This window comes from Procambarus clarkii, chromosome 6 (genome assembly GCF_040958095.1).
Source record: "Procambarus clarkii isolate CNS0578487 chromosome 6, FALCON_Pclarkii_2.0, whole genome shotgun sequence".
NCBI classification, from domain to species: Eukaryota; Metazoa; Arthropoda; class Malacostraca; order Decapoda; family Cambaridae; genus Procambarus; species Procambarus clarkii.
This window is the reverse complement of record NC_091155.1, coordinates 43,002,704-43,027,885: the sequence shown is the minus strand read 5'-3', so window position 1 is coordinate 43,027,885 and position 25,182 is coordinate 43,002,704. Positions and strand designations below refer to the sequence as shown.

The following is a 25,182-nucleotide window of genomic DNA, read 5'->3' as shown; positions in this document are numbered from 1 at the left end:
GGGGGCATATCAATGTAAAATTAAAAGTGGTTCAATTTGCTTATAAATTTTTTTATGAAATGGTTATAGAAAGGGCTGCAGCTGGTCCAGGTTTTATCATCACACCCTAAACAGAAAAGGAGAAAAAAAATAAACAACGAATTATGCAACGAATTTTCAAATAATTTCAGGGAACACATGTGTCAACTAAAATCATTTCTATAACATTCAGATATTAAATTAAGCACATAAAACTGATCACTAGAATCCTTTATTATCAAAAAAGTGTTTAGTACAATAATATAATTTTTCAAAGTTACCCTTTTAAAAAAATATGCAATATATGATATTTATAAATTTTTATAAAATCAACAAATAGACTTTGGACTAAAATGTCTACTAGATTCTGAAGAAGCACAAAGGCTACATACAAGGTGCAATTTGCAAGTAAATTGATTAATAAATGAAAGCTCTGAAGTAATTTGAAGGTGTAAATTACTTTCCAGAGTAAAATAAAGATCCAAGTTCGGCCACCTGTAGCTGAGCTTGACTTCGACAGATTTCGTTCATAATTGGCACCCTTGCAGATAGGCATCCATTGAGCAAGGTGTGCAAGTTTCATGCAAATCCCTTGATAACAAACGAGAAAAAAATATTGGCCAAAAAAAAAAAAAAAAGAAAAAAAAAAAAAATTTAAATATAAATATATTGCACATACATATTACAATTATTACAAGAGTTTGTGCTTCTACAGCACATAGTAGACATTTTAGTTGACACATGTGTTCCCTGAGATTATTTGAGAATGTTGAACATTCGTTGCATAATACGTTGTGTATTTTTTTTCTCCTTTTCTGTTTAGGGTGTAATGGTGAAACTTGGACCAGTTGCAGCCCTTTCTATAACCATTTCATAAAAAAATTTATAAGCTAATTGAACAACTTTTAATTTATAACGATTTAGAATGATATGCCCCCTTAAAACTAAATGGGTAGAACACTTGGAGAAAAACGATACAATATCTGACAGACAGTATGATTTTCGATCTGGAAGATCCTGTTTAACTAATTTACTGTACTCAGTTTCTATGATCGAGCCAGAGATTTTACAGGAAAGAGATGGTTGGGTTGACTGCATCTATCAGGACCTAAAAAAACCAGCGTTGAATGTAATGAAACGCCATTTTCTGGGTGAGTCCCGGAGGCTCCCCGGAGCTATCCCAGGCTGATATGCTAATGTCAGACTTTGGCATCAGTCATGTGTATGGAGTTCTTAGGCCTACCGGGGACCACGGCCAGAACCGGGCCCCCTCAGAGAGGCAAGGGGAGCAATGGCCTATAGAAGCCCCCGTGTAGTTGGAAGCATTCTGTCTGCCATCGACCGGAACAGGCACCCAGAAAGGTAAGCGCCCCAAAACAAACCCCTATTCTGGTTAAAATTGCTACCTAAAACCGAACTAGTGGATAGAACTCCCCAACCGAAAACAAGCCAACTAGTGTGACGTCACACACTGCCGCGCCGCTGTCTGCGCAGCTCCCCCCTCCCCGGGAGGGGGAAGGGGGAGCCCCAGACCCCCCGCGCCGGCTACCCACACCTCAGTTCTTGAGGCTGGATGTCAAAAACGCGAAAAACCGTCGACCGGAGGGAGGGAGGGATGCCGGGGAGCCTCCGGGACTCGCCCAGAAAATGGCGTTTCATTACATTCAACGCAGGTTTTCTGGGGGGAGCCCCGTCGGCTCCCCGGAGCTAACTACCCACAGACAGAAAAAGAGGGACTTACCCGGGAGGCGGTCGTCGCTCACCCCTCAACTCGAAGCCGAGACAACTGGCTGCAACCGCCGACCCAAAGCAACACAGGCCCGACGAGGCCCAGGGACATTCACAAGGTAATGAGCAGCCAGGACCCTGTTCGACCGCCAAAATCCCCGTGCCCGAATATCAGACCAAGACATATTCCCAAAGACGGCAGCAAGAGCCGCGAACTTACGAACGTCATGGGCACGGGGATAGACCGCAGGCTGGCTGGACCTAATAACCCTGCGGACGACCTGAGATACCCGAACCCGCGAACAGGGAAGAAGGGAAACCGGATCAACCCACAGCGCGTCCCCGGACACAGAAGCTGTGGCGCGCAAATAACGGCGAAGCGCCGCAACCGGACACAAAACATGATGCACCCCCGGCCTGACCAACCAAGCATCAACCACCCATGGACCCCTCCGGAATGCAGCAGTCTCATTCTTTGCCAGAAAAGAAGGAGACGGCTGCAAACGAACAAAACTATCACCACGACCAAAAGAGCAGAAACCCCTGCGCCGGAGGAGAGCATGAAGCTCCCCTACCCGACCCCCAGAGGCCAAAGCCAACAAGAAAAGTGCCTTGGAAAAACAATCCTGGACCGAAGGGGCCACAACGAAACGAGGAGATGAAAGGAAAGCGAGCACTCTGTCCAAAGACCAGGACGGCTCAGGCGACGCATGAGCAGGCCGGAGGTGAAACAATGCACGAGACAGCTTGCGAAACGGCGCAGACGTAACATCGATACCGAAAGCAAGCTGAAGCGGCTCCGCCAGCGCCGCACGATACGAAGCGACAGTGTTAGGTATAAGATGACGGTCCTGAAACAACCACGAGAGGAAGGACAAGACCACCCGAACAGACAAAGAGCCAACACGACGAAGACGCAAAAAGAAACGGAAGGACCGCCAGGAAACTTCATACTGTCGCCGAGAAGAAGCCCTCAGGTGGGACACCAACAAGGAGGCCACCTGATCACCATAGAGATGATGATAGACTCGAGTCAAAAAAACCATACGCGAAGACTCGAGGAGAAGATCGAACCAGCTACGTGACGTACCGGCCCGATCTGCTGAAAGAGGCGGAGCTGCGGGAAAACCCTCGGGTTCGGACACCGAGCAACCAGCGCCTGAAACCAAGGCTGGGCCGGCCAAGGGGCCAGAAGGACAACTCTCCCCCGGTAAGAATCTCAGCGAGTCAGGACCTGGAGCAACAGCCGAACCGGGGGAAAGAGGTACAGGAACCCCCACCTCGACCAGTCGAGCCGAAAGGCATCGACCCCGACGGCCTCGCAATCGGGGAAGGGCGCCGCATAAACGGGAAGACGCCGCGACCACGCCGACGCGAAGAGGTCCACTTCGGGGCGCCCGAACGTCTGGCAAAGCCAACGGAAGGACTCGTCGTCGACCGTTCACTCCGTGGAGAGGGGAACGAAGCGAGACAGGGCGTCGGCCAAGACGTTGGACACGCCCCGTACGTGAACCGCCAGGAGAGCCAAACCCCGAGAACTCGGCAGACGAGTCACCCGAAGCGACCAACCCCAAAGAGACAAGGGCCGCATCGAACCCCCGTGGTTCAGGCAATGAACCACCGGAGAGCAGTCCGAATGGAGCCGAATCGTCGATCCGCGGGCCACCCGAATCCTCCCCAGAGCAAACCACACTGCCGCGAACTCCCGCACCGTACTGTGAGCTCGACGGAAAGACGGATCCCAACGCCCCTGGCCGGCCTGGTGAGCACTGGTCACAAAACCCCAGCCGAGAGACGACGCATCCGTGTACACATCGAGCGAGGGCTCGGGTAGGCGCCAAGGCACTGAACCCCGAAAAACCCGAAGAGGAAGCCGGTGACGCAGCAACCGACGCAAGTCCCCCGGGGGTCGAACTCTGCGATCGCGAGAGAGGCGGAAGGGGGAACCCCGAAGGAACGAGAACAGCCGTCGAAGCCAAACCCAACCCGGCGGGTAGACCACCATCGCAAAGTTCAGGCTCCCGCACAGCCCCTCGAGCAACCGCCGGGTGACCCGAGGGCCCTCCAGAAACAGACGAAGGCGGGACCGCAGCCGCAGGAGAGACTCCGGAGGGAGAGACAAGGAGGCGGTTCGAGAGTCCCACACGAGACCCAGCCAAGTCCGAACCTGAGAGGGAACCAGATGGGACTTCCTCCAGTTCACCAAGAACCCGAACCCGGCGAGCTGGGAAAGAACCAAATCCCTGGCTAGCAAGCAAGCTGACTGGCTGGGAGCCCAAACCAGCCAGTCGTCGAGGTAGGCCAACACCCGAACACCTAGGAGACGCAAACGAGCCACCACAACCCGTGTAAGGCGTGTGAACACGCGAGGTGCCAGGTTCAACCCGAACGGGAGACAACGAAAGCGGTAACTCAGACGCCCCACTACAAAACCGAGCCAGTCCCTGAACCGTGGATGAATCGGGACATGCCAATAAGCGTCCCGGAGGTCCAGGGACACCATCCAAGCTCCCGGCTCCAAGAGGAGCCGAACCTGAGACAGCGTAGTCATCCGAAAGGAGGGGCAATGAACCCAGGGGTTCAGACGGGACAAGTCCAGAATGAACCACAGGTCCGCGCAGTCCCGTTTCGGAACCGGAAACAGACGGGAAACCCATCTGAGGGACGACGTCGTTTCGACGACGCCCAAGCGTACCCACTCCAAGACGACTCGACAGAGCGCAGGGGAAGAAGCCTGCCCTGCCAGCCCCGACCCCCCAAAGGGGGGAGGGGCCACCCAACGCCACCGCAGGCCGCGAGACATGACCCGAAAGGCCCACGAATCGTGGGACCAGGCGCGGGCGAACAGCGCAAGCCGCCCCCCCATCGCCCCGTCAAGGGGGCAAACCGCGAAAGGGCCGGCGACCCTTACGAGACCCAGAACCCCGCACAGCGCGAACACCGCGCCGACCAGACGAGGGAGGGTCCGCAGGAGGAGCCAACCCCAAACCTGACACCAGAGGCCTACCACGACGAGAGGAACCCCGAGCCCTGGCACGACCTTTCCGGGAAGACCCACCCCGGGACCCCCGGAAAACCAACAAGTCCGACATCGGACGACAAGCCGCCGACGCAGCCTGAATAAACTGCGCCACGGCCGACTCCCCAAACAGGAGAGGACAAAAAGGTGAAGAACGCCTAAGAGCCAGAGCCCAAGCAGATTCCACGGAGGAACCCAGCACCGCCTGCCGACACGCGAGACGGGAAGCATAGAACAGGGAAACCGCATCCCGCAAAATCGGCGTGAACAGCTTCAACAAGGCAGCCGACGAACGCGCAGCCGAGGACAAGGTGCCGGACCCCGGGACGGACCCAAGCGTCCCCACATCCTCCACGAGCCAATCCGAAGACAGCTCCAGGAGGGAAAAGAACCGCAAGGCCGAACACAAAAGGCCCCGAGCGTGCAAGTCCTCCGCCACGAGCGCCGCCGAAAGGGAGGGAACCTGCACATGGAGCTGAATAACGCCCACATCGCGGGGAAGGGCAGGGGCAAACAAGCACTCATTCAGGTACTCAAGTTCACCCCCAGGAAAACCTGAAGCACCGTGGAAGCTTCCCGCCACTCCAGCGTGCGGGAACGACAGAAGGAATGCCAGGAATCCAGACCAAACAAGGGGCAGTCTGCTAGCCAGGACGACTCCGGAACCTCGTAACGGAGCCAGAAAGGGAACGAAGTCCCAAACCTGAACGTGGACGGATCCATTTCCGAGGCATAATCCGGGTCACGCAGGAGGTAAGCTGCAAAGGCCGCTCGCACCACACCAGGTTGGATGCGATAAGCCGAAAACCTCCGGAAGGACGGAACCGATGTACCCGGGGGAACACGGAACCGAACCCGGGGAGGGGCCGACACCAAATCCAACTCGTACGCAGAGGGGGGGAAAGAAAACCCCACTCCTTGTAACAATAAGCCCCGCTCAGTGGGAAGAAAAACCCAGGCGGGGTCCAGCGGGGCCCAAGGCCCCCAAGTCAGCCCCTCCCCAGCCTCGAGGTCCGTCACCACAGGACCCGAGGCCGAGTTCTCTCCCCAAGCCCCGACCCCACAAGACAAGGACGGAGCAGCCGAAAAAGCTGGAGGAAGGGGGGCCCACTGGTCAGACCCTGAAGCTTCGGCCGGGAGACAAGACTCGAATGCCTCTGCCGCCCCCCCGGAAGGGGCAACCCCCGAAGCTGCCCGAGTCTCGAGATCAAGCAACCCCTGCTCCGACCCCGAAACCCTCAGACGTGTCGGAAAATCCGACACCATTTAATAATCATACAGATAATAGCTGTATTGTATAAACAAGTTACCAATAGAAAACGTAACTTGTAGTGGAATTACCATCTAAAGAAAGCGGGATATCATCACCACATACTATTATAATTCACCACCTATTATGGTGGAAATTATTCTTAAATACATTAGTCTTTGGACTTTACCATCATAAAACATCTTATATAAATTAACTTAATTATCAATATTAAAGTAGAGTAAATGTGACCCTTCTATCACTTTCTGACATGTGGACAATGTAAGCCAGGCGTCAGAGTGGGGAAGGAGAGCAGCCATTGTTGTGTCACCTCCGAGACGTGTGGAGCAAATTCGGCTCCTATCATATCTGGACAATGTCGGCCAGTAACGTCAATAGTATGGAGTGTTAAATAGCCATTGTTGATACTAGACCAGAGGCACACGGGAGCAAATACGGCTCCTGTTAATTTTACTTGGACGTAGTGTTATGGAAACCAAAGGTGTACCATTTTCAACACGCTGTCTACAAATTCAAGTTAAGTGTCTATCCGAAACCCATTATCTATCATTAGTGGCCATTAATGTCATTGGGTAGGGTTAGCCGGTTAGAACGCGAAATCGCCTCAAACTAAAGGTAATTAAGCCAGGTCTTTATTGTTCCATGTACTGTATAGTGTTTTCTCTGATATAGCTTGTCATATATAGAACCTGGCTTCACAGTTAGCGCCCTTTTGACAGGTCAAGACGAGAAAGACTTTGTGCACCAGTTACTGGGTGATGGAAGCTACCTCAAAGAGGATAATTTGGTGTCTACACCCTAGTTATACCTGGTGGACTAACCTGCTGTACTATAAGATAAGGAACCTTTTCAATGTATGTAGTTAATACTGTAGTTTGATTGGCTGCATATATATTAATTTAATAAACCCCCCTAATGTGTAGAGGATCGATTTGTGAGATTAAGAGATTATTGCAGAAATACAGTCCACTTATCATTATACAAATTGCTATCGAAGTATATAAATTAACGTAAATATAAATTCATATAAATTAAATAAATATAAATCTCACAGGTCGGTTCCCACAAGACGCTTCGGGGCCGGAAGCAGGGGCGGGGGACCAGAACGAACAGAAGGGGAAGGACGAGGAGGTGCGGACTGAACCAGGATCGAAGCGACCCCCACCCCCAAGTCCGGGTCTCGAAAAGCAAAGCGGGGCAGCCCCGGGGCATCCGGGGAAGCAACCAACCGAGCGCGTTGCAACAGACGAAACCTAGACTGCAACGCACGTGCCGCCTGTACCCGAATAGAATCATCAGAGGATTGGGTAAATTGAGTCACAAGCAAGCAGCAACACTCACAGGACTCAGGGTCGAAAGTATCACCGACCCAACAGGCAGCGTGGCAGAGGCAAAAACAATGAGGGTCACCCTGAGACAAGGGGACCGAGCAACCCTCAAACTCGCACACAGCGAGTGGGGACTCCGGGGTCACATCCATCGGACCCACGCGCCCCCTAGGGGATTCCCAGGGTCCTGAGCGTTTACTTTAAGAGGACTCACGCTCAGGTAGTCCCAGGCAGGGTGGTGCAAACCGGCGCCCAAAACTACCAAGCAAACTTCTAAAGCTGAACCCCAGGGACGTGTACACTCACGGGGACCTAGCAGGGGGCGCCACCGAGGAGAACAGTGGAAGGGCAAAAACAAACTGAATAAAATGACTTGAACCCCCCACCAGGCAAAAACAAAGAAAAACAAAACCCCGCAAGAGGACAGCGAACCCCAAGGAACAGAGCCGGCCGCGATGTTGGGAAATACAAGCTGAGCAGCACCCTGCGCCCCTACCAGTGCAAACTGCCTCTTACCTGCCGGTAACAAGGGAGAACAGAACACCCAAGAGCCCAACAGGCGGCCGAAAAACCGAAAGGTAAAACGGACCAGCAGAGGCAGACCCCGAGGAGCCTGTGGAAGGTGGCCCCAAGCCCCAAGGGCAGTACTTACAGGGCACCTAGGGAAGGCAGCCCTAGGCGCATGCAGCCCGAGTACTGAAGATAACTCCTGGCTCTCGCACCCACAAAACTAACATCACACACAAAGCACAGTGCAGTAGCGACACCGGAGCCAGAGCACACGACCATCGCCTATAGCATCAGCCTCAAGAACTGAGGTGTGGGTAGCCGGCACGGGGGGTCTGGGGCTCCCCCTTCCCCCTCCCGGGGAGGGGGGAGCTGCGCAGACAGCGGCGCGGCAGTGTGTGGCGTCACACTAGTTGGCTTGTTTTCGGTTGGGGAGTTCTATCCACTAGTTCGGTTTTAGGTAGCAATTTTAACCAGAATAGGGGTTTGTTTTGGGGCGCTTACCTTTCTGGGTGCCTGTTCCGGTCGATGGCAGACATAGAATGCTTCCAACTACACGGGGGCTTCTATAGGCCATTGCTCCCCTTGCCTCTCTGAGGGGGCCCGGTTCTAGCCGTGGTCCCCGGTAGGCCTAAGAACTCCATACACATGACTGATGCCAAAGTTTGACATTAGCATATCAGCCTGGGATAGCTCCGGGGAGCCGACGGGGCTCCCCCCAGAAAAGGCTTTTGACAGAGTTCCACATAAGAGGTTGTTCTGGAAACTGGAACATATTGGAGGGGTGACAGGTAAGCTTCTAACATGGATGAAAAAGGATGTTGAACAACCACAGATTTCCAATTATACAGTTCTCTCTAATTGTGCCTATGGCACCCCCTACTCTCCACTGGTTCTATTCTGCATTTTCTTCCATATCGTTCACTCCAGTATGTTATTTTACTGTGCAGATTTGGGACCTGGCCCTCCACTATTTTCCCACGTGTATATTATTTGACATCTCTCTTGTCGTCTTTCTAGCATGTACATTTGTTCCCATTGTTCCCATTGTTTTGATTTGCGACGAGACTGGAGTGCTCATTCCGTGACTTTGTTGGATACATCGTCACAACCTAGGAACATCCATGCACCATGTCCGCTCCAAATATACCAACAGTGTCAGTGCAAGCTTCCACAAACTGGATAAGGTCAGTGATGACATTTGAGAAGGAAGTTGTAGTGCAGAGTCCCAAGAAATGTTGTGTGCACTGAATATGAAAAGCATAAGTACGGTTTTTGATCTTAACGCTAAACCTAAACCTATGATTTTTTTAATACTTGAGTTATTAAGTGAAAGTGTTATAAACTAGGACCTTAAGTCCCAGTTTGTGTGCATCAAATAGTCAGTGCATACAAAAGGCTTTTGTTTGCTAAAAATTATCCCTCTTCATCTCAACAATCCTGTAACATAACAGTGCCCCATATTTATTCAGTGTAAAATAATCCTGTGTTGCTCAATAAAACCCAATTGTGAAATTGTACCCCAAAGTGTATTTCTTGTTCCCCGTAAAATAAGATTTATTGTCCGTCAAGGGTTTTCTGGAGTACAGTACTGTATATACAATGGTGTACAATTACCCTGGAGTACGATTTTTCTGGAGGGAGCCCCTTGGGCTTCTTTGAGCTATCCAGGCTGATACGAATATATTAGACCCTGGCACCAGTCAAGGCAAATGGAGTTCTAGGCCTACCGGGGACCACGAGACAGAACCTGGGTCCCTCAGAGGCACGAGGAGCAATGGCCTATAGAAATCCCTGTGTGGTTGGAAGCATTCTATGTCTGCCATCGACCAAGTCAGGCACCCAGAAAGGTAGGTGCCCCCAAAAAAACCTATCTGGTTAAAAAATTGCTACCGAAAGCCGAACTATTGGACAGAACTCCCCAAGTGAAAAACCGAGCATGACGTCACAACCGTCACTGCACCACTGTCTGCACAGCTTCCCCCTCCCCGGGAGGAGGAAGGTGGAGCCCCAGATCCCTGCGCCGGCAATCCACCCTTCAGTTCTTGGCTGATGCGAGACCTTGGCGGTCGTGCGGATCTGGCTCCAGAATTATCTCTGTTATGCCTTGTGGCGTGGTCCTGTCTTTTGGGGGGGGGGGGGGGGTGCGAGGCAGGAATAATTTCATCAGTACTCGGGCTGCATGCGCCTAGGGTTACTTTCCCCAAGATGCCCTGTAAGCACTGTCCTTGTGGCTTGGGGTTATCTTCCACAAGTTACTCAGGATCTACCTCCGCCGTGGTTTTTTGCTGCTTGGTGATTGCCCACCCAAGGAGTCAGCTGGGATGTTTCATGTGGCCGTTTGCCTCTGGGTAGGAGGTAGTTTCATCACTGGTAGGTGCACAAGGTACTGTTCAGCTAGTCTTCACCTTATAACAGCAGCCGGCTCTGTTCCGCCAATGACGTAGTACTCGTGCGGGGGGGGGGGGGTCTTCTTTTTTTCTCTTTTCTGTTTGGTGGAGGGTCTGTATTTGGTGTGTTGATCCCTCTATTATTGTATTCTTGATGGCCCTCCGCTAATTTTCCCTTGTGTATAAACGTCGCTGGGGATTCAGCTGTAGCAGTTTACTTGGTAGTTTTTGGGCATCGGTTAGTAGTATATCGACTGGTTTTCCTTAACAGAACATCCAACGGCCCTGGAAAACCCCACTGGGGCTCAGTGGTCCAATGGATGCGTCCTCTGGGTCCCATCTCGCTTCGTGCAAGTTTGAAAGTTGCTCTGTCCTCTTGTCTCAGGGTGACACTCACCTGTTCTGCCTCCATCATGCTGCCTGTTGGGTTGGTGACACTTTCGACCCGGAGTCTTGCAAGTGGTGTTCCTTCCATGTACTCTGCTTCACCCAGTCCACTGATCATTATATTCCGGTGCAGGCAGCTTCAGCATTGTATGCGTGTTATAGGGTGCTGCAGCGCGCTAGGTTGGTTGCCCACCCGGTTGCCCCATTTTGGTTATAGGGACCTGGATTTGGGGGTGTTAAGTCACCTCGACTTTGGTTCCGCTCACGCCCTCTTGTCCTTTTCCTGCTGGTGTTCCTGTCCCCCCCCCCCCTTGCTTCTGGCTCTGAAGCACCTGAAGGTTTTGGAGTCGAGGCAGGGTTTTTGGAGTCGGGGCAGGGTTTAGCTGGTGGCGAGACTCTGGAAGTTTCAGGGGATGCCCCATTTAGTGTTGCAACGGAAGCATTCAAGCCAGTTCCTCCAGCCGGTGCTTCTGGGTCTGACCAGTGGGCCCTCTTCGTTCCAGCTTTTCCGGCAGCTAATGCCTTTTTCTTTTGAGGTGGAGGATTTGGACAACAGCTCGACCCCGGGTCCTGGTGTGGAGGTTCCCGGGGAGAGGCTAGCTTGCGGAGCTTGGACCCCGTTTGACCTTGCTTGGGTTTTGGTACCCTCAGAGGGGCTAGTTGCAGGGAGTGGGCTTTTCTTAGCCCCACCCCCCCTCACCCCCACTCTCCATGTACGAATTTGATATGACATCAACCCCTCCCGGAGTTCGGTTTCAGGTTTCCTTAGGTCCTTTGATTCCTTCTTTCCGGAGGTTTCGGCTTCCCGCATCCCGCCTCATGAGCTGCAGGAAGCCATTGCACCTTACCTCTTATGTGACTGAGTACGCCTTAATAATGGATTCTGCCTCTTTTGAGTTTGGTTCTTCTTTTCTTTACTGGGTGCATTATGAGGTTTCGGAGTGATCCTGGTTGGCAAACTGTCCTATCTTTTTAGTTGGGGGCCAAGACACATGTTCTGTCGATCCCACACGCTCGACTGGCGAGAGGCCCTTACTGTGTTACAGGTTTACCTAGGGGCAAGTTTGAATGCCTCAATGCATGTTTGTTCACCCCCGTCCTTCTGCAGGATGTCAGCCAGGTACTGCTTCATGTGCAGATTTCCTCCCTTCCAGCTGCCCTGGTTGCCGAGGACTTGTTTGCTCATGGCCATTTGGCCATGGTCTTGCGTTTCTTTTCCCTTCTCGAGCTGTCTTTGGACTGGCTCGAGGACGTGGTGGCGCTCAGGGCCGATCCTGGGTCCGGTGCACTGGTCTCGGAGGTGCGGGATTCGGCTGTTAAAGGTGTTTGTGCCGATCCTGTGGAAGGCGGTGCGTCTCTTCTTTGCTTTTCGTCTCACGTGCCGGCAGGCGGTGCTCGCTCTATCTGTAGAATCCACTCGGGCTCTGACTCTGGTTTTCTACACCTTTTTGTCCTTTGCTGTTTGCAGTCTGCGGTGGTGCAGAATCTGCAAGCGGCTTCAAGTTGTCATCCCATGTCCGACTGTTGGTTCAAGGGTGCTTGTGGGGGTTCTTCCCGGAAGAGTAGTGCCAGGGCTCAGGGTTCCTCGCGTCGTGGTAGGCCAGTGGTGCCAGGTTCAGAGCTGGCACAGCCTTCGGAACCAACGACAACTGGTCGATGCAGTGATCACTTTGCTCGTGGGTCGGCTTTGCGTAAAGGGCATCGGCCCTTTTGCGGTTCGTCCCATTGATGGGAAGGGATGCTCGCACTGTTTGTTCACACCTGGTCCCATGATTTATGGGGAAGCTGCACAGACGGCGGTGCGGTGACAGTTGTGACATCATGCTCATTTGCTTGTTTTTCGTTTGGGGAGTTCCGTCCAACAGTTTGGCTTTCGGTAGCATTTTTTTAACCAGATAGGATTTGTTTTGGGGCACCTACCTTTCTGGGTGCCTGACCCGGTCGATGTCAGACATAGTACACTTCCAACCACACGAGGGGTTTCTTTAGTCCATTGCTCCTCGTGCCTCTCTGAGGGGGTCAGGTTCTGGCTCGTGATCCCAGGCAGGCCTAGAACTCCATACCCCTTGACTGATACCAGGGTCTAATACATTCATATCAGCCTGGATAGCTCTGGGGAGCCTCCTGGTCTCACCCAGAAAATTGCGTCTCATTACATTCAACACTGGTTTTTTTGGTATACGACAAATTCATTGCAAGTTTTGAAATGGTGTACAATTTTTTTTTTTTTTTTTTTTTTTTTTAAAACGTCTGTTGATATATGTTTGGGTGGAACTATCATGTGGTGCTGGAGCATGGGGCAATCATTTACCAGTGTATCCCGCCTACCCACCCAGTGACAATTGCAATGAATTTTTGTGCTTTTTTTTTTTTCTGAACATTAAAGTTCTTGTTATACATCATCATGGTCCTTAAGGTCAGTGGTGAAGTTCAACCTAAGAAAGTATTTGTGAGGACGATGACTGGAAAAACAAAAAGATCATTCGTAAACATGAAAATGGTATGCGGGTTGTTGATGTCCCTTCCTCATTAATTCAGTAAATGTGTGTAGTATGGGAAGAACTGCAAAGATCTGCTGAAAAGTGCCACCCAGATAAAGTTGTAACAGGCCATTGCATTAACCTTTTTAATGACTGTGATATCTGTAGTGAGACAAGTGTTAAAACTTGGGGGGAAAAAAAGTGTCAATAGACAGGTTTTTAGCTCGACAAACAAGCAGTAAGCCACAACCAGGTCCTAGTCGTATGCCTGCAAAACATAAGAGAGTACCCCAGAAAAGTTCTCGCTACCTGATGTTATAATGGAAGGGAACTTCCCTTCCAAACACTTACACCTCTCCCATCCCCACCTTTCTCACCGTCTTCCATGTGCCAACAAGTCCTCAATAGAGGCAAGACGTGCTTGTACAATGTACCCAACATGAACTTGAGTCCTGGCTTTGTTGCTGTGGACTCTTCCCTTTCACAGTATATACTCAAATGCTCTAATCTTTCTAACAAACGTGACTTAACATAAGCTTTCCCCCTTCCATTTCTTTCTTTCTCTCTTCTCCCTTTTTCTGTTCATTGTCTTCTCCTACGCTCCCTTGCTATCCTCTTCTTTTTCCTATTACTTCTCCTTCGGTGGTTATAATAGGAGCTGCCTCGTATGGGCCAATAGGCCTGCTGCAGTTTCCATTACTACTATCCCCTACACCTGACTTTCCTCCTCGGCTCTCTCTTGCCTATTTATTGCCTGTCCCTACCTCCTCATCACAATCGACTTGAGAATGGTCCAGGACGGACCGAAACGTCGTCGTTCCTTCAATTTCTAGTGTGTGGTCTGGTCAACGTGCTTGTACATACTGTGGTTCAAAATATAAGTAGTAGTATGTATAAAATGTATTTTGAAATTAATATTTTGGGGAGTGTGGAATGGATTAAATCAACTTACATTATTTCTCGTGGGAAAAATCATTTCAGTTTTTGAATTTCCAGTTTTCGAACCATCTCTGGGAACAGATTAAATTTGAAAATGGAGGTACCACTGTACTACAAGATTTGACCAAATTGACAGAGGAATTCATGAAACCAGCAACTTCCAGAACAAGAGGACACAGATTCAAGCTGAGAAAACAGAGGTGCCAAAAAAATATTTAAAAAATTTCTTCTACAAACAGAGTGGTAGATGGTTGGAACAAATTAAGTGAGGTGGGAGGACAAAACCGTCAGTAGTTTTAAAGTGCTATACGACAAAAAGTACTAGGAAGACGGGACACCACGAGCATAGCTCTCATCCTGTAACTACACTTAGGTAATTACTATTAGGTAATTACCTATTAGGTAATTACACACACACAATCATCGAGGCAAAACTTCTAAATGAAAGCAGGAACGAAGAAGAAATTCATTCTTTTTTATACAAGGTGATAGGGGGTAGGCAAGTCAGTAAAATGGTACAAAAAGACAAACCAACAAAATCAATAGGAAAAAAAGGGGGGGGTGAAGAATAAGGAGAAAGGGAACATGTTCCTGAAAATTGTATACACCAACACAGATGGAGTGAGATCAAATATACGGGAGTTAAGTGGCAGATGGCAGACATTGTTGCACTCATGGAGACCAAAACTTGAAGATGATATTTTAAATGAGGTCATATTCCCAAGGGGCTACTCAGTTTGGATAAGGGACAGAAAAATTAGGAAAGGCGATGGCATTGTCGTGTTGGTGAGAGAACACCTAAAGGTAAACAAAATAATGATTGTTAATCTACGAGAAGTTGACATAATAGTACTGTACTGGAGATCTGCAATCAGGATGATAAACTAATAATCATAAATGCATATAGTCCACCGCCAAGCAACACAAGGTCAAAGTTGGAGCTGGATAATAAACGAGAGGGGCTTATAACAATAATGAGAGAGATCATAGCGAGAGCAAATAAATATAGATCTCGATTGTTGGTAGTTGGCGACTTCAACTTCAAACCCATAGACTTTGAGGCTTATGAAGCAAGAAAAATAAGACTTTCGGACCTGTAAATTTATAAACCTCATCCTGGAAACATTCATGAACATGTTAAACAAGCTACAAGGATGAGGGAAAAGGGGGGGGATGGGTTTGTTCCCTCCATGATGGATTTGATATTTACCAGGAACAAGGAAGACATATTTGACATTCCATACCTTCCTCCTTAGGGTGAACGTGACCATGTCTTTTGGGAAAAAAAGTATGCAATGCTTTATAATCTGTAAGTAAATGAGGAAGTTGAAGCAGTTGAAAAATCTAATTTCAGGAGAGGACATTATGGGGCACTTAAATATTTTTTTTTTTTTTTTTTTTTTTTTTTTTTTTACAAATTTGACTGGAAAGACTTTGTTAGGCAAGGAAGTAAATTAGATGCATGCAAAAAAAAAATTTAAATATCTGATAAAGATACAATACAAATTTATAACCAAAGCAGAGATGCAGAACTAGGAAACAGGATTGGTTTAACAAAAATTGCGAGAGGGCCCAAAGATCAAGACACAAAAATGGAATCAATATAGGAAGAGTCCAAACCCCCAAATATACCAGCGATACAAAGATGTGAGAAACAACTACACGGCAGCGAGGAGAGAGTGAGGCGAGGAGAAATTGAGAAAGGTATAGTGGACAAATGTAAAACAGAACCAGGCCTATTCTATACATTAATCAACAACAAATTGCAGGTAGAGGATGATATTCAGAAGGTTGAAAATGGGAAACAGATTTACGGAAAGTGAAAAGGAAATGTGTGAAACATTAAACAAAAAGTTCCAAAGCATGTTTGTACAAAATTAAATCTTCAGAGAACCAAACACAATAAGAATGCCAGAGAACATAGAGCACACAGAGGTGTCTAGAGACAAAGTGAAACAAATGCTCTTGGAGCCAAGTAAGAACAAAATAGCTGGTCCAGATGGAGTTTCACCATGGGTTCTGAAAGAATGTGCACCCGAGCTCAGCATTCCACTTCAACTGATTTTTCAGGCATCCCTGTTTACAGGAGTTGTAGCAGACATGTGGGAAAAAGCTAACATAGTTCCAATCTACAAAAGTGGCAGCAGGGAAGACTCCCTCAGTTATAGATCTGTATCATTGACAAGTGTAACAAGTCAAAATATTGGAAAAAATAATTGAAACTAAATGGGTAGAACACCTGGAGAAAAATTATATAACAACAGACAGACAGTATGGTTTTCGATCTGGAAGATCGTGTGTAATGTATTTACTCAGTTTCTATGATCGAGCCACAGAGATTTTACAGGAAACAGATGGTTGGGTTAACTGCATCTATCAGGACCTATAAAAAAAAAAAAAAAAAAAAAAAAAAAAAAAAAAAAACCCTTTCGGCGGAGTTCCACATAGGAGGAGGTTCTGTAAACTAAAACATATTGGAGGAGTGATAGTTCTAATATGGATGAAAAATTTTCTGACAGAAACGAGGGCAGTAATCAGAGGCAATGTATCAGACTGGAGAAACATCACCAATGGAGTACCACAGGGTTCAGTTCTTGCACCTGTAATATTCATTGTCTACATAAGCAATCTACCAGATGGAATACAGAATTATATGAACATGTTTGCTGATGACGCCAAGATAATAGGGAAGATAAGAAACTTAGATGATTGTCATGCCCTTCAAGAAGACCTGGACAAAATAAGTACATGGAGCACCACATGGCAAATGGAATTTAATGTAAATGAATGCCATGGTATGGAATGTGTAATAGAACAGAGACCCCATAAAAAGAGATCTAGGGGATGGTTCTAGACAGAAAACTGTCACCTGAGGACCACACAAAGAACATTGTGTGAGGAGTCTATGCTACACTTTCTAACTTCAGACTTGCTTATAAATACATGGATGGCAAAATACTAAAGAAATTGTTCACAACTTTTGTTAGACCAAACCTGGAATATGCAGCGGTTGTATAGTGCCCATATCTTAACCCTTAAAGTGCGCATCACGTCATATGACGTGCTGGACGTTGTTCCAGTAAACTGCGCATCACGTCATATGATGTGTTGGAGTACTACGCAAGATTTAAACAGCCCGCAGATACATGGGGTTCACCACACCTTCATCAGGGCTCTTGTAAACAGACGCCATTTTTTTAAAAAATCGTGGGCCAAACTCCCGGGTGTTATTGGCCTCAGTATTGAGTGAGCAACCAAGCCTGACGCACGCAGCATGAGCTAACAGCACTGCTGTTCAGCTTGTGACCACAGCATCGCCTAAAAATGCCAAATTATACTTGTTCATGCTATTATGTAGCAATGATATTATTACAGAAGACCCCTGACTGTGATAAAACTGACCAGGGTTCTGATAATAGCAGGATTGTGGTGATATTTAGCGCTGTGCGCCATGGAAGGAGGTGTAATGCTGTGGGAGGGAGAGTGGTGGCGATGTCTTTTGACTGTGTGTGGCCACCTTTTATTGACTGCACTCGCCATACCGGCTTAGTGGTTCGCTATGGTGAACACAAATGTACATACTTATATATAACGTGCGTATAGAGGGTATAAACAGCAAGAGAAGGTTTGGAGCCGCCATTTTGGTGAGGGCGGTGGCGTCGTGCAGACGACGGTGTTGTTTACTGGTTACCACGATGGTCTTTGGGCACCATACCAGTTTATTTGTACAAGTATGATGAATAAAACAAGTAGATATTTATATATAATGCGTGTATATAGCGTAATAACACAACACAGTATTGTTGGAGGAGAAATATTAGTGCGTCTGGCCTTGAGGGCGGCCGCCGATCAGCTGACTGTGTGAGTAGCCACATCTCTGTGCCTTTACTCACCATACAAGCTTAGATGTACAGTTATGGTGAACAAAACATGTAGATACTTATATATAACGTCTGTATATAGTGAATTAGAGCAAAAACATTATTGTGGGAGGAGAATGAGGGTGAGTCAGATGACTGGAGGGAGGGCGGGAGTGGCTGGCTGGTACACTGCGGTCACTCCTCATTACTTTTTGACTCATAATAGCTATTTAGTGGTTCGTTATAGTGAACAAAACATGCAAATACTTATATATAACCTGTGCTTATAGTGTAATAACCGACAAAGTATTTGTTCACTGATTGATGAACATAATTGAATCAACAATATGCACACCATATTTTTTAGTACACCAACGATTCACTCATTTTATTATATAAATATATCAAACTACACACTATTGAATAATATTACAGCAAAAAAAAGTACGACAAATCAATCAGAGACATTGAAATAATTCGGTAATTATCTCTTTGTGGCAACTCCGGCCTGACAGCTTGCGAGCAACAGACCGCCTGGGACGCACGCTGAGTCAGCGCCTATAATTTGCCAGACTTCCCCGCCCTATAGCGGGCAATATATGCCACTTACGATTTTTTTATTATTTTTCCCAGGATCAGTGAACACAAATTAACAGGTTAGGAAGAAAAATTTTTTTTTTTTTTCAAAATGATATGCGCCTGTGGGGATGACAGGATATTAAACCCCGAGCATGTTAAGGGTTAAGACAGCTGCTATGGGCTGCTTCTTGGGGATGTGTATGTGTGTTAGAGATAAATATATGTAGTAGATATAATAGAAGAAAAATGGATTGGTTAGAAAGGCAGGGTCCAAGAGCTAATACATAGTTCCATTCTGCAGACACAAATAGTAAATAAAAATAGTAAACACACCCAGCAGCCAGAAATCCTCTCAGAGAAGACAACCACTGGTGCTGTAGTGAAAAAATGTCAAAGAAATGATCCTTCAATGCACTGTTGACATGTGGAAATTATGTGGATAATAACACATTACTGATACTTACCTCTCTTGCAGATAATCAGGATCGGCATCGGCAAACATTTCCGACAACGTCGTCACCTGAGCCATAATCGTGTCCTCCAAGTCTGCTGCAAGATTAGCTTGATCCTCAGCCTCGTTCCCTGACTGAGGCTCAGTAGAGGTACCAGGCATGTTGGCATCACCAATATTTTCTTCAACTGGATTAGGTTTATGTGTATTGGCATCTGTTTTATCAACAGGCTGAAAGGCACTAGTGCTGGGCTGATCACTAATTGCTGAAGGAAGAGACGCCAAATGTTCTCTAGCTATGGATTCAATTTTCTCTTGCTCTTCCAATAGCCTTGCTATTAATCTCTCAACATCAGCTTCACTATGGCACATTTCAACCTGTGCTCGCAATATTGCTTTATCGACGCCACATACGACAGCACAAACAAATTCCATCTTTTCTTTACACCACTTCTCCCTGTCAGTCTTCAGTTCCACAGGTTCACCATTCTGAAAAATTTGTCTAACGCCATTAGCACCAGTTCTCACATCAGGTTCCTGTACAGAATACGGGACATTATTAGACTCGTCTTTGTCTCTTACAACCGCCAAGGTGTTGGCACCACTTGTAGATGGAAGAGCACCATCAAAACCATCCCCCAATGCTAGCGGGTCTTGCAACTTCTGACCATTATTAATGTCTGTCGACTTGTAATCGACTTTAATTCTCTTTTCACTTTCCGCATCTTGTGCACCACCAACCTCAACGTGTGATCTTTTCTTAGCAGCCCGAAGTCCGACAAAGACGTCATCGGGAACAACTTCCTCGCGATCAACGGCCAAATTTATATATTCTTCTAAAACATAAGCAATGCGCTGAGGATGGTAAAAATTGTCAATCAAACTCTGATGAACATCTGCCAGCTGAAAATAGGGGAGCAAAGAACATACATAATGAGCATCTTGCCATAACACATCGGAGGGATGAGCATTGTCTGTTCTATTATCTGGCAATAAGTTGGTTACACCATTGATAATTGCTGTCTTAGAGCCATCCTCTTCGACAAAACCATTTGCCTTCAACTCTTTAGAAATATCTGGCAATGATGCTGCTGCTGCTGCTTGGGTTTTCTGCCTCACTGCCGGTGGTTGATGTTTGGTGTCTGGCAGGGATCTTGCTTGCTTTCCAGTACTACTCTCGCCTAAAAAGTTTAATCTTGCATCTTTAAAATTCACTTCCGTCTCCTCTCTCGTTTGTTCTCTCTTTATTGAATTACTAATATCATCCTTAGAACTTTTATCTTTACTAATGTTATCATCTTTAAAACTTTTATCTTTGCTAATATTATCTTTAAAACTTTTATCTTTATTAATATCATTTTTAAAGCTTTTATCACGCCTCAATCTTTGCATATCCTGCACCCTATCGTTATCACGTGTCAAAGACCTTTCCTCGTCTAACAAATCGGCAAAAGATTTGTTAGCAAACCCGATTCTTTTGGCATCATCTTCATCAATCTGATCCTTGAACATGAGCATGTCTCTATCACAGTCTTTTTCTACATTACCAACAATGCAAATACTGCTTCTAGACGACGAGCTGGAGTCCGAGCTATCATCAAGCTCTATTAAAGGAGCAGGTTTTGGTGGTTCTGGGGTCAGCACGCTTATATCATTGTCCTCGTCACTTGCGGCAGAATCGCTAAAAGTGGACTCTAGGCGCAACCAACGTTCATTCGCATTAGAAGCGCAACCAACAGACATAACCATTGCCATCTCTAGTGCGTCCTTGTCTGCTTCAGAAGCACTGCTAGAGGACAATGAAATGTGGGAGCTGCTGCTCTGTAGCCTCGTGTCACCTTTCTTTAAGTCCGTCTCCAAACTTGTATTTTTATCTTTAATAAAGTGTTCCGAGGCTTTCTCCAGCTCGCTTTTTATTTTCTGTACAATTATTTCGGCTGTTGTTTTCTCTAGTTCACTTTTAATCCTATTCACTTCACTTTCTTTCCTATCTTTCTTTTCTTGAACCTCCCACAGCACACTTGATGCTATAGATTTGATAGCTTCACCCACAGTAACACCATTTTTTATTTGACTTTCTGCTCTAGCAAACAATAGATCTGCATTGATATGCTCTTGTGCATCAGACCCCAGCTTGTGATTTATATGTTCAATAACACCTTCAACAACAATAAGAGCTTCTGCCAAAGGTTCCATCTTCACCACTGAAAAAGAAGAAAAAATGTCAAATGCAAATAAGTAGAAGAGATTAATACTGAACACACAATTTTATATACAGATAAGTCACAATAACGTGGCTGAAAAATGTTTACCAAACCACACACAAGAAAGTGAAGAGATGACGACATTTCTACCCGTCCTGGATCATTATCAAGTCGATTGTGATAATGGTCCAGGATGGATCGAAACGTAGTCGTCTATTCACTTTCTAGTGTGTGGTTTCGTCAACACAATTTTATACTAATCATGAATAAAGTCCCTCTATCAGGACTACTATACCAAAACAATTTAGTCCCACGAGGGTGAGCAACAACGGTACTTTTCACTCGCTCCATCGCACACTTTCTAGAGAGCAAAAATATCCTCATGCTATGCAAGTCACAATTATTTACACCTGGGTAGTTTATCATGTGCTACAGACCCCACTTATCAACCTATGAAATAAACCTTCAGTACACTAAAAGGAAAAATCTTTTAAATTTCACTTGCGATTTGAAATAATTTTGAAACCCATATAAACTGAGAAATTTTTGTAACTTTCATTTTTTCTTCACATCTTATTTACATTCTGGAGTAAAATGTTCTCTCACACAAGATATTAAAATAGGTAGAATTCTTTGTGGTACGTTTCACTGCAAGAACGAGTTACACTGAACACCATCCCACTCCAATTGACACTCCAGACATCTTAGCAGATATTTGAAAAAAAGGCAAAAAGCTCCAATCTACACAAATGGCAACTGAGAAGATCCTCTAAATTAAAGACCATATCATTAGCAAGCATAGTAGTCAAAACACTAGAAAAAAATAGTCAAAATCAAATGGGTCATATGAAATTTATGTGATATGATTTATATGGTACGTTTTGGTACCATAGTGTTTGACCTGTCCAAAAGCCCGGCGTGACTTCCCGCAGCACAGCCTAAAGTTACCACTGAACAAGCAGTAATTGGCCAACCCGGTCTCACACTTGCTTACAGTCAATATTGCTTTATTTAATAAGTGTATATGTGACATACTAATTGATTGTGAATATCTTAGTTTACCTTGAAAAGCTTCATAGAAAACACCGACCTCGCCTAACCTTCTTAGTATGTTAAGATAAGCATCTTATTGCTTCTTAATTACAATTATTACTTGACCTATCAATGGTATAGGTCAAGTAATAATTGTAATCGAGAAGCAATAAGATGCTTATCTTAATATACTAAGAAGGTTAGGCGAGGTCGGTGTTTTCTATGAAGCTTTTCAAGGTATACTAAAATATTTACAATCAATTAGCATGTCACATATGCACTTATTAAATAAGCCAATATTGACTATAAGCAAGTGCGAGAACGGGTTGCAACGGCACACGGCAACCTAATGTGATACTCGTTCAGTTTGATAATGTCAATTTGTGTTACGTCTCTTATTTTGGTATCAAATTGTTTGCAATATAAAGGCACAGATTTTAAAACTAGTCCCATAATAATAGAGCAATAAATGGAATATTAACAAATATATTAAATTTGGACGCTCATCATCACAATTATTTATATCTTTCAAGTGTTCCGACATCAATTTTCGTGTTACATCTTTCACTTTGGTATCAAATTGTTCGCAATCTAACGGCGCTCATTTTTTAAACCACTCCCAGATTGATCAAATAAAATTTAAATTTTTAACAAATATTTTAAAATGATGGATGCCGCTTGCGTCCACGACACTGACAAGAGAAAAATTATAGACCGCGGGTGCGTTCAATGAGTGCGAAAGTGTTAAAGACTAGTTTAGCTTATGTTAAGATTAGGTTATACTTAGTTTGGTTGGCAAACCTAGCTTAAGAAGGAGAAGGGAATTATCAGGAGAAAGTGCCAGGCAATTATATCTAAAACTGTTGATATACTCTAAATACAATCGGATAAGTTGCTAGCGCTGCCCTTCTTGCACTATACTTACACTTCTTACTTACGCTAATTTGTCCCTATTTAACATACGGGATCTGTGCATGCGATTCAACCACTGAACTACCTTAAACTCATCACCTAGGAAAAATCTGCTATCAAAACTATAACAAACTTTGTCGTCAGACAACACAGCCCCCTCTGTTTAAATTGCTAAACATGCTGTACATACTCACTCCACACATTCTCTTGTACTATTTACATTTACAAAACTTTATTCCATGATTCCAATTTACGCAAGGACCACTAACCATAGTGGCCTCAATGAGGACAGGAAATCAATAGTTTGTTGAAGGTCCTCCCCACCCCATTTGTTTTTATAATCTTTTTTTCTAGATATATTTTAAAACTCACAGTTTTAGTAGTTACAGTTTCAGTGGGTAGGCAGTTCCATCATATTCCATCAGGTCCCTGGATCATATTCCAGGGACCTGCCCGAAACGCTACGCGTACTAATGGCTGTACAAGAATGTAACAACTCTTGTATATATCTCCAAAAAAAAAAAAAAAAAAAAAAAAAAAATCCTGATAGTACTGTACATCAATGGTTGTTGCCCCTAAATCAATAACACAAGTTTTCTTAGTCTTGATGAATCAAAGCTTTCATAATAACACATGATTCATTGTGTCGTGGGACAGGCAGCCAGAGTGTATTTATATATGTTAGGCTTATATTGAAGCCCCCCCACAAGATCAAATTACTGACCCACACCAGGATGCAACCCCCCCAAAAGCTGACTTAACTCCTGGGTACCGACTTCCTGTTAAGTGGACAGGGCATCAGGTGATAGAAATGCTTTGGGTTCATTTCCTGTCCCTCCCAGAACTCAAAACCCCAATTCTTGATTGAGAGTCGAGAAGGAACCACGCTACCACCGGGACACCCAGTAGCACACCTAATATCTCGTAATCATTAACGATGTAACTTTTGCGATGCACATTACGAGAATTCCAGTTAAACCTTTCATGCCCGAAACGCTGCGCGTACTAGTGGCTTTACAAGAATGTAATTACTATGCTATGTATCCTCACAATCCCAATGTACCTTCTTGTATATAAATAAATAAATAAATAAATAAATGAGGTGTGGAGTCATGTACGGCGGGGGGCCGGGCTCCCCCCTCACACACTAACCCCTACATACACACCACAACTACAACACCACAACTGAAAATACAACACTGTATTCCAGCACAGCAAGTGCCAGAGCAGGCGAGAGGAGAACTACGAGGTGAAGAAGGGAAATATTATGACCACTGGAGGCAGCCAGGACCTGTTCTGGCAAGTTTGTTTACATCACGAGAGTCACAAGAGTCTGAGTCTTATATCACAAAGAGTCCATATATAGCACCACAAGTGGGTCCACCAGCCACACCTGTCATCACCCAGCGCCACACCGTCGCTGTGCTCACCTGTGCCACCCTCCAGACCGCGTGTGACCTTCAGTAGCTGGGGTAATGAGGAGAGATGTCCAGGCCTGGTGTGGTGCGTCCATTCTGTGGGAGGACTGGCGGCGCTGTCGTCTCTGACCCCCGAACTGTCGTTTGGCGCTCCTCCTCCCCCTCCCCCACACACACCTGCTACACACACCCCACATGCCTCCCGGCTCCCCCACACACGCACACATGCCTCCCGGCTCCCCCACACACGCACACATGCCTCCCGGCTCCCACATACACCTGCCACCCCCACACACGCATATGCAGCTCTCCCACACACCTGCCACTCTCTACACACACACACATGTTGATAGGTGTAGGGAGCAGGAGGCCAGATACAAGGTATCATCTGGGAGAGGAAATTCTTCAGGAGTCAGAGAAGGAAAAAGACTTGGGGGTTGATATCACGCCAGACCTGTCTCCTGCAGCACATATCAAGCGGATAACATCAGCGGCATATGCCAGGCTGGCCAACATACGAACGGCATTCAGAAACTTGTGTAAAGAATCATTCAGAACTTTGTATACCACATATGTCAGGCCAATCCTGGAGTATGCAGCCCCAGCATGGAGTCCATATCTAGTCAAGGATAAGACTAAACTGGAAAAGGTTCAAAGGTT

The 25,182-nt window shown here is 46.3% G+C and overlaps 1 protein-coding gene across 4 annotated transcripts in view; it reads right to left on the bottom strand.

Moving 5' to 3' along the window:
• LOC123754105 (uncharacterized) overlaps positions 1-24,666 on the bottom strand; it is a 183,726-nt gene extending 159,060 nt beyond the window's left edge. For all 4 annotated transcript variants that reach the window (XM_069308867.1, XM_045736288.2, XM_045736289.2 and 1 more), the window contains exons 1-2: positions 24,535-24,666; positions 18,970-21,160 (exon numbers count right to left, since the gene is read on the bottom strand). In XM_069308867.1, the coding sequence (XP_069164968.1) occupies positions 18,970-21,152 (2,183 nt within the window). In that variant the 5' untranslated portion in view covers positions 21,153-21,160; positions 24,535-24,666. The remainder of the gene's footprint in view (positions 1-18,969; positions 21,161-24,534) is intronic.
• Between the last annotated feature and the right edge of the window lie 516 nt (positions 24,667-25,182).